This window comes from Hemiscyllium ocellatum, chromosome 38 (assembly GCF_020745735.1).
Source record: "Hemiscyllium ocellatum isolate sHemOce1 chromosome 38, sHemOce1.pat.X.cur, whole genome shotgun sequence".
NCBI classification, from domain to species: Eukaryota; Metazoa; Chordata; class Chondrichthyes; order Orectolobiformes; family Hemiscylliidae; genus Hemiscyllium; species Hemiscyllium ocellatum.
In genome coordinates this window covers 32,938,095-32,950,530 of record NC_083438.1, presented here as the reverse complement: position 1 = coordinate 32,950,530, position 12,436 = coordinate 32,938,095, and the positions used below count along the sequence as shown (strand labels likewise).

The following is a 12,436-nucleotide window of genomic DNA, read 5'->3' as shown; positions in this document are numbered from 1 at the left end:
CTGGACGGTGTCGAGCTTCTTGAGTGTTGTTGGAGCTGCCCCCATCCAGGGGCAAGTGGGGAGTATTCCCTCACCCTCCTGCCTTGGGCCTTGTCGATGGTGGGACAGGCTTAGCGGGGAGTCAGGAGGGGAGTTACTCGCTGCAGGATTCCCAGCCTCTGACCTGCTCTTGGAGCCGCTGGGTTTATGTGGTGGGTCCAGTTGGGTTTCTGGTCCATGGTAACCCCCAGGATGGTGACAGTGGGGGATTGAGTGATGGGATGTCGAGAGGTTGTGGTTCGAGTGTCTCCTATTGGGGCCAGTCATGGTGGGTGCAAACATTACTCCAATGAGGAGGTCTCACTGTGAAAGTATTTCTCCTGTGAACAAGACAATCCATTTTGTGAACAAAACGCATGTGTGAGAGAGCCGTATTTTTAATAGACATTAATATCCTGTATATTTACAATGTAAAAACAACACCACATCAATAAACAAAAGCACTAACTTCTCCAATGGCCTCTTTTTTTTAAACATCAAAACAAGGGGCTAGCAGCAGGGGTAGGCCCCTGAATGGCGTCCTACTGTGGTCTCGGTTTGGAGTACGCTGTCCGAGAGTGTGGGGGAGACGCGGCCCGGTATAGGGAACGGGGTTAGGGTCCTGAGGGGACTGTCCGAGAGAGTGGGGGAGACGCGGCCCGGTGTAGGGAACGGGGTTAGGGTCCTGAGGGGTCTGTCCGAGAGAGTGGGGGAGACGCGGTCCGGCGTAGGGAACGGGGTTAGGGTTCGGAGTGGACGAGGGGGTCAGTTGGGGGGTTTAGGGGAGGGGGGTGTGGAGAGTGAGGGAGGGAGGGGAGCCCTGGGGGTTCGGAGACACAGCACAGGCAGACATCTGTCAGAAACAAAAGCGATAAAACATCGATCGAGAGTGTTGCGATGGGTTCCACTCAGTCCCAGGGCAAAGCCTTCAACTCATTTCCCCAGATCCCCCTTTCCAACAAAATGATCAGGAATTCGCAATAAATACAGAGGGAGATTCCGATAAATAAAGGGAGGTATTTACAGGTAAACAGAGCGACGTACACATGAGAACATCACAGGGGGTCAGTCGAGACTGATGATAAGCAGATACAAGCTCAGTAAGAGAGTACAGAGAGCTCCCAACTCGGTTCTTGCACTCCCATTGCACAGTCGGTCATCACAACACTCAAAGCCTTTCTGCAGTTCCATTCCAAATATCATCTGCGTTGAATTCAGGCGACAAATCGAGTCAGAGAGACATCCTTGGAAATCGATTGTTAAATTGCGACCGGCTGGAGGAGGGACAAACAGATTGTGATGGTGGGAAACAGTTTCTCACCCTCAGACCCACCACCTCATCCACGCACGATGACGAGGCAGAATTGCAAACAAATAATCGCGGGGGAGCACAGGCAAATATTTCAGCTCTCACTCATCAGGACAAAAACACAAGAAACCCAATTTTAGAAAGGGAGCAACAACTTATCCAGCAGGAAAAGGGGCTGCTGATTGGTTAGTCAATTCATGGCACTGCAATTTACAAAAACACATCACTCCCGGCTCAATGTGGGGGGAGGGAATACGTCCCTCAGGAATGGAACAAATCTAAATAGTTAAAGAAAGATTCCCGCACTGTCGGAGGGTCAGTGCTGAGGGAGTGCCGCACTGTCGGAGGGTCAGTGCTGAGGGAGTGCCGCACTGTCGGAGGGTCAGTGCTGAGGGAGTGCCGCACTGTCGGAGGTTCAGTGCTGAGGGAGTGGGCACTGTCGGAGATTCAGTGCTGAGGGAGCGCCGCACTGTCGGAGGGTCGGTGCTGAGGGAGTGGGCACTGTCGGAGGGTCGGTGCTGAGGGAGTGGGCACTGTCGGAGGGTCGGTGCTGAGGGAGTGCCGCACTGTCGGAGATTCAGTGCTGAGGGAGTGCCGCACTGTCGGAGGGTCAGTGCTGAGGGAGTGGGCACTGTCGGAGGGTCAGTGCTGAGGGTGTGCCACACTGTCGGAGGGTCAGTGCTGAGGGAGTGCCGCACTGTCGGAGGGTCAGTGCTGAGGGTGTGCCGCACTGTCGGAGGGTCAGTGCTGAGGGAGCGCCGCACTGTCGGAGGGTCAGTGCTGAGGGAGCGCCGCACTGTCGGAGGGTCAGTGCTGAGGGAGTGGGCACTGTTGGAGGGTCAGTGCTGAGGGAACGCCGCACTGTCAGAGGGTCAGTGCTGAGGGAACGCCGTGCTGTCGGAGGGTCAGTGCTGAGGGAGTGGGCACTGTCGGAGGGTCGGTGCTGAGGGAGTGGGCACTGTCGGAGGGTCAGTGCTGAGGGAGTGCCGCACTGTTGGAGGTTCAGTGCTGAGGGAGTGCCGCACTGTCGGAGGGTCAGTGATGAGGAAGTGGGCACTGTCGGAGGGTCAGTGCTGAGGGTGTGCCACACTGTCGGAGGGTCAGTGCTGAGGGAGCGCCGCACTGTCGGAGGGTCGGTGCTGAGGGAGTGGGCACTGTCGGAGGGTCGGTGCTGAGGGAGTGGGCACTGTCGGAGGGTCAGTGCTGAGGGTGTGCTGCACTGTCGGAGGGTCAGTGCTGAGGGAGTGCCGCACTGTTGGAGGGTCAGTGCTGAGGGTGTGCCACACTGTTGGAGGGTCAGTGCTGAGGGAGCGCCGCACTGTCGGAGGGTCAATGCTGAGGGAGCGCCGCACTGTCGGAGGGTCAGTGCTGAGGGAGTGCCGCACTGTCGGAGGGTCAGTGCTGAGGGAGCGCCGCACTGTCGGAGGGTCAGTGCTGAGGGAGTGCCACACTGTCGGAGGGTCAATGCTGAGGGAGCGCCGCACTGTCGGAGGGTCAGTGCTGAGGGAGTGCCGCACTGTTGGAGGGTCAGTGCTGAGGGAGCGCCGCACTGTCGGAGGGTCAATGCTGAGGGAGCGCCGCACTGTCGGAGGGTCAGTGCTGAGGGAGTGCCACACTGTCGGAGGGTCAGTGCTGAGGGAGTGGGCACTGTCGGAGGGTCAGTGCTGAGGGAGTGGGCACTGTCGGAGGGTCAGTGCTGAGGGTGTGCTGCACTGTCGGAGGGTCAGTGCTAAGGGAGTGCCGCACTGTTGGAGGGTCAGTGCTGAGGGTGTGCCACACTGTCGGAGGGTCAGTGCTGAGGGAGCGCCGCACTGTCGGAGGGTCAATGCTGAGGGAGCGCCGCACTGTCAGAGGGTCAGTGCTGAGGGAGTGCCGCACTGTCGGAGGGTCAATGCTGAGGGAGCGCCGCACTGTCGGAGGGTCAGCGCTGAGGGAGTGCCGCACTGTCGGAGGGTCAGCGCTGAGGGAGTGCCGCACTGTCGGAGGGTCAGTGCTGAGGGAGCGCTGCACTGTCGGAGGGTCAGTGCTGAGGGAGCGCCGCACTGTCGGAGGGTCAATGCTGAGGGAGTGCCGCACTGTCGGAGGGTCAGTGCTGAGGGAGTGGGCACTGTTGGAGGGTCAGCTTGGATTGAAATCAGATTTGAATTCAAGGTGATTTGCATCAGCGCGATGCGATGTGACCCACTGTGACAATTACCAAACTGCTCCATTCCTCACCGATGACAGATTTATGGATCTGGGAGCACTCAAGCTGTCCTCATTCACTCCGTGTATGAAACCCTCCCTATCCCTGTAACCCCGTCCAGCCCCTACACCCCCTCCCTATCCCTGTAACCCCCTCCAGCCCCTACACCCCCTCCCTATCTCTGTAACCCCCTCCAACCCCTCCCCATTTCTGTAACCACCCTCCAGCCCCTACACCCCCTCCCTATCTCTGTAACCCCCTCCAGCCCCTACACCCCCTCCCTATCTCTGTAACCCCCTCCAGCCCCTACACCCCCTCCCTATCTCTGTAACCCCCTCCAGCCCCTACACCCCTCCCTATCTCTGTAACCCCCTCCAGCCCCTAAACCCCCCCCATCTCTGTAACCCCCTCCAGCCCCTACACCCCCTCCCTATCTCTGTAACCCCCTCCAACCCCTCCCCATTTCTGTAACCACCCTCCAGCCCCTACACCCCCTCCCTATCTCTGTAACCCCCTCCAGCCCCTACACCCCCTCCCTATCTCTGTAACCCCCTCCAGCCCCTACACCCCCTCCCTATCTCTGTAACCCCCTCCAGCCCCTACACCCCTCCCTATCTCTGTAACCCCCTCCAGCCCCTAAACCCCCCCCATCTCTGTAACCCCCTCCAGCCCCTACACCCCCTCCCTATCTCTGTAACCCCCTCCAGCCCCTAAACCCCCCCTATATCTGTAACCCCCTCCAGCCCCTACACCCCCTCCCTATCACTGTCACCCCCTCCAGCCCCTACACCCCTCAGAGATCTCTGTAACCCCCTCCAGCCCCTACACCCCCCTCCCTATCTTTGTAACCCCCCCAGCCCCTACACCCCCTCCCTATCTCTGTAACCCTCCCAGCCCCTACACCTCCCTCCCTATCTCTGTAACCCCCTCCAGCCCCTACACCCCCTCCCTATCTCTGTAACCCCCTCCAGCCCCTACACCCCCTCCCTATCTCTGTAACTCCCTCCAGCCCCTAACCCCTGAGAGATCTCTGTGCTCCTCCAATTCTGACCACTCAAACTCCCCAGGGCAGTTCACCGTTGGCAGAACTCCCTTCCGAAAGGCTCCTCCCTGGTGAGGAGCCTCAGGGTTGCGCCACCTCGTAACAGGTGCTAGAGAAATGCAGCCGATTGTTGTTGAGAGACAGAAGCGGTGACCTACTGTCCGAGAGGAAGTGTTGAAGCCTCCCACACTTGGTCTGGGTCCCCTGACAGCGTATCTGCCCTTTCTTGGCGCACTTAAAATCGTTCAGCATCTCCAAACAGCCGACACATGTTTGATTGCTTTCCTGGCTGACTGGAAACACAGAGGAACAAAAGTTAGACTCGATCATTCCACCATCTCCCCAGGACTCTCCTCTCTTTCACATTCCATCTCTCCCTCCAACTACCAGCTTTCTGGCTGGCTGTTGCGATTGGAGAGCCCTCTCCCGAGTCTCTCACTACCCTGTCAGGAACTCACTGTTATTTTCCTCTATTTTCATTCACTCCTGGGACATGAGGGTCCCTGCCTGGGCCCAGTATTTATTGCCCCTGTCCCTAGTTGCCCCCCTTGAGAAGGTGGGGGTGAGCTGCCTCCTTGACCCGCTGCAGTCCATGTGCTGTGGGTAGACCCACAATGTCCCTGAGGGAGGGAATTCCAGGATTCTGACCCAGGAAGGAACGGCCGATATATTTCCAAGTCGGGATGGTGAGGGGAGGGGAACCTGCAGGGGGGTGGTGTTCCCATGTACCTGCTGCCCCTTGTCCTTCCAGATGGAAGTGGCCGTGGGTTTGGAAGGTGCTGCCTGAGGGTCTTTGGTGAGTTTCTGCAGTGGGTCTTGTAGCTGGTACACACTGCTGTTACTGAGGGGGTGGGGGGAGGGAGGGGATGGTACACACTGCTGTTACTGAGGGGGGGTGGGGGGGAGGGAGGGAGGGGATGGTACACACTGCTGTTACTGAGGGGGGTGGGGGGAGGGAGGGGATGGTACACACTGCTGTTACTGAGGGGGGGGTGGGGGGAGGGAGGGGATGGTACACACTGCTGTTACTGAGGGGGGGTGGGGGGGAGGGAGGGGATGGTACACACTGCTGTTACTGAGGGGGGGTGGGGGGAGGGAGGGGATGGTACACACTGCTGTTACTGAGGGGGGGGTGGGGGGAGGGAGGGGATGGTACACACTGCTGTTACTGAGGGGGGTGTGGGAGGGAGGGGATGGTACACACTGCTGTTACTGAGGGGGGGTGGGGGGGAGGGAGGGGATGGTACACACTGCTGTTACTGAGGGGGTGGTGGGGGTGGGGGGAGGGAGGGGATGGTACACACTGCTGTTACTGAGGGGGGGTGGGGGTGGGGGGAGGGAGGGGATGGTACACACTGCTGTTACTGAGGGGGGGTGGGGGGGAGGGAGGGGATGGTACACACTGCTGTTACTGAGGGGGGGTGGGGGGAGGGAGGGGATGGTACACACTGCTGTTACTGAGGGGGGTGTGGGAGGGAGGGGATGGTACACACTGCTGTTACTGAGGGGGGTGGGGGAGGGAGGGGATGGTACACACTCCTGTTACTGAGGTGGGGTGGGGGGGAGGGGATGGTACACACTGCTGTTACTGAGGGGGTGGTGGGGGGAGGGAGGGGATGGTACACACTGCTGTTACTGAGGGGGGGTGGGGGGGAGGGAGGGGATGGTACACACTGCTGTTACTGAGGGGGGGTGGGGGAGGGAGGGAGGGGGTGGTACACACTGCTGTTACTGAGGGGGTGGTGGGGGGAGGGAGGGGATGGTACACACTGCTGTTACTGAGGGGGTGGTGGGGGGGAGGGAGGGGATGGTACACACTGCTGTTACTGAGGGGGTGGTGGGGGGAGGGAGGGGATGGTACACACTGCTGTTACTGAGCATCGGTGGGGGGAGGGAGGGGATGGCACACACTGCTGTTACTGAGCGTCAGTGGGGGAAATGAGGGGATGGTACACACTGCTGTTACTGAGCGTCGGTGGGGGGGAGGGAGGGGATGTTTGTGGGTGTGGGGCCAATCCAGCGGGGGCTGCTTTGTCCCTGGACGGTGTCGAGCTTCTCGAGTGTTGTTGGAGCTGCCCCCATCCAGGGGCAAGTGGGGAGTATTCCCTCCCCCTCCTGCCTTGGGCCTTGTCGATGGTGGGACAGGCTTTGGGGGGAGTCAGGAGGGGAGTTACTCGCTGCAGGATTCCCAGCCTCGGACCTGCCCTTGGAGCCGCTGTGTTGATGTGGCGGATCCAATTTCTGGTTAACAGTAATCCTGCAACAAACACTACGTAGGACAAACAGGAAGAAAGTTAGCCACCAGAATACAGGAACACCAGCTAGCCACAAAAAGACACGATCCCCTCTCCCTCGTAGCCCTATACATGGATGAAAAAAAGCCACCAATTCGACTGGGACAACACATCTATCCTGGGACAGGCTAAGCAAAGACATGCCAGAGAATTCCTAGAGGCCTGGCACTCCAACCACAACTCCATAAACAAACACATAGATCTAGATACCATCTCTCAACCCCTCAGAAAACAAACAGGAAATGACATCACCACAAACCCCAGGAACCCCATCCAGGAGAAAGATATAAATAGAAAGTAGGAGACAACAGCTTCCTTCACTTGGAGGTCACCACTGATGATGTTACCTAGCCAGGTAATGAAACGTCTGGATATCAAACCTACAGCTCAGCGAGCAAACCTACACCCTAATTAACCCTCATGACATGAAGGGTATTGACTTGCAGAGTGCTCTGTTCATCAAACAGGTTTATTCCTGTCTCCCACCTCCTACGCCAATCAGCTGCCTGTCCGAATAACCTCCGATCCCAACAACACCACCCCCTCCAATCACCCCAGGCCACTGCTGAGATTGACACCCCTCCCATACAGAGCTGGCCTTGAGAAATACGGGAGAGATCATTCAATTATATTAACGTTAGGATGAAAGAGAGAATCACAGATCGAGAGAAGGAGAAACAGGGAGGCGGATACAGAGACTGATAAAGGGAGATAGATACCTGGATAGTGAGCAAAATAGGGAGTGAGAGAGAGACAGACACAGACAGACAGAAAGAGACGCACATACACAGATATGTACACACACAGAGGGAGACAGATATACACACACACAGACATATATATATATATATACACGTGCGTGCACACACACACAAATATATATACACATGTGCACACACAGATATATACACACACGCACACAGACCCTCAGACGGAAACACATACACACTCAGACAGACAGAGAGAGACATAGTCACACACACACACACAGAGATAGAAACTCAGATAGACAGACATACCGTGGGGTAGGCACACAGAGAGACAATGAGAGAGAGAGAGAGACTCAGGGATAAAGGTAAAGGGATAAAGAAAGAGATATGCTGGGGTACGATGGTAGAGACAGAGAATGTAAAGACACAGACCGTGAGGTGAATATATAGATGAATCGAGCTGTCCAGATAGTGTGAGAGTCTGAGACAAAGATAGAGGACTGGATGGATGAAGTGAGCAAGACAGAATAACACAGAGAACAGGAGGAAGAGAGAAAGGAAGACTAAAGCGCAGAGGGAGAGAGAGAGAAAGACAGAGATGAAAATTGGTGGGTAGAAACAGATAGAGACGGGGAGAGGGAGACAGGGGGATATAAACAGATAGAGACGGGGAGAGGGAGACAGGGGGATATAAACAGATAGAGACGGGGAGAGGGAGACAGGGGGATATAAACAGACAGAGACGGGGAGAGGGAGACAGGGGGATATAAACAGATAGAGACGGGGAATATGGATCAGGAAAGGGTCGTGGGCCGGGGATGGGGATGTCACCTTACCTGGCTTAGTGTTACACAGATCGCGATTACAGCAACTGACCACTTTCCTGATACTTCCCAGGTTGAGGCTGATGTTTACACAGTCCTTCCTGGGCACACAGGAGTGTTTCAACATCACATCACCTACACAGTGAGATAGATAGAGAGAGAGAGAGAGAGAGAGAGAGTGAGTGAGAGAGAGAGGGAGAGGGAGAGGGAGAGAGGGAGAGTGAGAGAGGGAGAGGGAGAGAGAGAGAGTGAGAGAGGGAGAAAGAGAGAGTGAGGGAGAGGGAGAGAGAGAGAGAGAGAGAGAGAGGGAGAGAGAGAGAGAAGAGAGGGAGAGAGTGAGGGTGAGAGAGAGAGAGGAGGAGAGAGAGAGTGAGAGACAGAGAGTTAGAGACAGAGAGTGAGGCAGAGAGACAGAGATGCATAGACAGAGAGAGAGGGAGTGAGAGAGAGGGAGAGAGAGAGTGAGAGACAGAGAGTGAGGCAGAGAGAGAGAGATACACAGACACAGAGTCAGTGAGAGAGAGAGAGAGAGAAAATGTATTAACCCCTGTCACAAATCCAGGTCCAGAGAGCAGCGTTCCCATCCTAGAGACCCTGGAGGAGAGTGCTCACCTCCCACCGCCCCCCACCCCCACCCCCGGCCCCCCATGTCCTGGGGGTGTTCCTGTCAGACTGGGCTCTTGATGTTGGGCAACTGCTAAAAGCACCTTTCACTGTAAGATAGGAACTGGCTCACTCACACTCACACACACTCACCCTCACACACACACTCAAAGACTCACACGCACTTGCACTCATACTCACACGCTCACTCACACTCTCACACTCATACACTCACATTCACTCATTCACACTCACATTCACACACACATACTCACACACTCACTCACACTCACACTCCACATTTGTGGAGAATTCTGAAGTCCCTCCTTCCTGGTGGGGTGGGGTGGGGTGGGGTGGGGTGGGGTGGGTTTTAGGGGGTGTTAGGTGTGCTGTGACTTGAATCTGTCAAAGGCTGTCTCTGCCTCTTCCCGTTTCTCTCCCAGCAGGTTTTCAGGTTTCCTGATGGGAAGTGTGTTTGTGGTGGAATACGGTGGTCACTTACCTTGGAACTGCCACGTTGACATGGTCATACACACTTGGCCAACTCCACAATCCTCCACACCCATCCGTGTCGTGTTACACTTGGGACTGGAACATTTATAACACTTGAGTGTCTGACCTACAGGAGAAAAAGACAGACATTAAGCCCTGGCAGAAGGATGTATGACTCCAATCGGCCCTTCAAGGTTACGTCTATTTGTTTGTGAGATGTAGGTGTTGCTGGCTGGGCCCAGTATTTATCGCCCTCGCCCAATTTGCACCCCCCTCCCCTTGAGAAGGTGGGGGTGAGCTGCCTCCTTGACCCGCTGCAGTCCATGTGCTGTGGGTAGACCCACAATGTCCCTGAGGGAGGGAATTCCAGGATTCTGACCCAGGAAGGAACGGCCGATATATTTCCAAGTCGGGATGGTGAGGGGAGGGGAACTTGCAGGGGGGTGGGGTTCCCATGTACCTGCTGCCCCTTGTCCTTCCAGATGGAAGTGGCCGTGGGTTTGGAAGGTGCTGCCTGAGGGTCTTTGGTGAGTTTCTGCAGTGGGTCTTGTAGCTGGTACAACACTGCTGTTACTGAGGGGGGGTGGGGGTGGGGGGAGGGAGGGGATGGTACACACTGCTGTTACTGAGGGGGGGTGGGGGGAGGGAGGGGATGGTACACACTGCTGTTACTGAGGGGGGGCGGGGAGAGGGAGGGGATGGTACACACTGCTGTTACTGAGGGGGGGTGGGGGAGGGAGGGGATGGTACACACTGCTGTTACTGAGGGGGGGTGGGGGGAGGGAGGGGATGGTACACACTGTTGTTACTGAGGGGGTTGGGGGGAGGGAGGGGATGGTACACACTGCTGTTACTGAGGGGGGGTGGGGGAGGGAGGGGATGGTACACACTGCTGTTACTGAGCGTCGGTGGGGGGAGGGAGGGGATGGTTCATACTGCTGTTACTGAGGGGGTGGGGGGAGGGAGGGGATGGTACACACTGCTGTTAATGAGCGTTGGTGGGGGGGGAGGGCGGGGATGGTACACACTGCTGTTACTGAGCGTCGGTGGGGGGAGGGAGGGGATGTTTGTGGGTGTGGGGTCAATCCAACGGGGGCTGCTTTGTCCCTGGAGTGTTGTTGGAGCTGCCCCCATCCAGGGGCAAGTGGGGAGTATTCCCTCACCCTCCTGCCTTGGGCCTTGTCGATGGTGGGACAGGCTTTGGGGGGAGTCAGGAGGGGAGTTACTTGCTGCAGGATTCCCAGCCTCGGACCTGCTCTTGGAGCCGCTGGGTTTCTGGGAGGAGTGTCTGGTCAATGGAAACTCCCAGGATGTTGATACTTTGACGGGGAGGAGATTCAGTGATGGGAAACCCATTGAATGTCAAGGGGCGATGGTTAGATTGTCACTTATTGGAGACGGTCATAGCCTGGACTTTGTGTAACGCGAATGTTATTTGCCATGTCTCAGCACAGTTCGTCCACTTTACTAACACCTTCCACCCTGACCTCAAATTTACCTGGACTGTCTCAGACTCCTCCCTCCCCCTTCCTAGACCCTTCCATTTCTATCGCAGGCGACCGAATCAACACAGACATTTACTATAAACCGACTGACCCCCACAACTACCTAGACGACACCTCCTCCCACCCTGCCCCCTGTAAAAACGCCATCCCATATTCCCAATTCCTTCATCTCCGCTGCATCTGCTCCCAGGAGGACCAGTTCCAATACCGAACAACCCAGATGGCCTCCTTCTTCAAGGACCGCAATTTCCTCTCAGATGTGTTCGACGATGCCCTCCACCGCATCTCCTCCACTTCCCGCTCCTCCGCCCTTGAGCCCCACCCCCCCACCGCCACCAGGACAGAACCCCACTGGTCCTCACCTACCACCCCACCAACCTCCGTATACAACGTATCATCCGCCGTCATTTCCGCCACTTCCAAACGGACCCCACCACCAGGGATATATTTCCCTCCCCTCCCCTTCAGAGTTTCGAAAAGACCACTCCCTTCGTGACTCCCTCGTCAGGTCCACACCCCCCACCAACCCAACCTCCACTCCCGGCACCTTCCCCTGCAACCGCAGGAAATGTAAAACTTGCGCCCACACCTCCTCCCTTACTTCTCTCCAAGGCCCCAAGGGATCCTTCCATATCCGCCACAAATTCACCTGCACCTCCACACACATCATCTATTGCATCCGCTGCACCCAATGTGGCCTCCTCTACATTGGGGAGACGGGCCGCCTACTTGTGGAACGCTTCAGAGAACACCTCAGGGACGCCCGGACCAACCAACCCAACCACCCCGTGGCTCAACACTTTAACTCCCCCTCCCACTCCACCGAGGACATGCAGATCCTTGGACTCCTCCATCGCCAGAACATAACAACACGACGGTTGGAGGAAGAGCGCTTCATCTTCCGCCTGGGAACCCTCCAACCACAAGGGATAAACTCAGATTTCTCCAGTTTCCTCATTTCCCCTCCCCCCACCTTCCCTCGAACTCAGCACCGCCTTCCTAACCTGCAATCTTCTTCCTGACCTCTCCCCACCCCACTCCGACCTATCACCCTCACCTTGACCTCCTTCCACCTATCACATCTCCATCGCCCCTCCCCCAAGTCCCTCCTCCCTACCTTTTATCTTAGCCTGCCTGGCACACTCTCCTCATTCCTGATGAAGGGCTTATGCCCGAAACATCAATTCTCCTGCTCTTTGGAAGCTGCCTGACCTTTTCCAGTAGCACATTTTTAGTTCATGTCCCAGCACAAGCCTGGATATTGTCTATGTCTCGTTGCCTTTGGACACAGACTGCTTCAGTATCTGAGGAAGCGCGAATGGTATTAAACATTGTGCAATCGTCAGCAAATGTCCCCGCTCCTGGTGGGAGGGTCATTGATGTAGCAGTTGAAGATGGTTAGGTTGTTTAGTTACATCAGGAACAATATGTACCTTGACTGGACCTCACCTCTG

At 56.5% G+C, this 12,436-nt stretch overlaps 1 protein-coding gene across 1 annotated transcript in view; it reads right to left on the bottom strand.

Annotated features, from left to right (window-relative positions):
• Nucleotides 1-400: 400 nt before the first annotated feature.
• Nucleotides 401-12,436, bottom strand: part of LOC132833948 (uncharacterized) — a 32,831-nt gene continuing 20,795 nt past the window's right edge. Inside the window, exons 2-5 of the mRNA XM_060852635.1 lie at nucleotides 9,488-9,604; nucleotides 8,395-8,517; nucleotides 4,713-4,847; nucleotides 401-1,292 (exon numbers count right to left, since the gene is read on the bottom strand). Of these exons, the coding sequence (XP_060708618.1) occupies nucleotides 1,084-1,292; nucleotides 4,713-4,847; nucleotides 8,395-8,517; nucleotides 9,488-9,604 (584 nt within the window). The 3' untranslated portion in view covers nucleotides 401-1,083. The remainder of the gene's footprint in view (nucleotides 1,293-4,712; nucleotides 4,848-8,394; nucleotides 8,518-9,487; nucleotides 9,605-12,436) is intronic.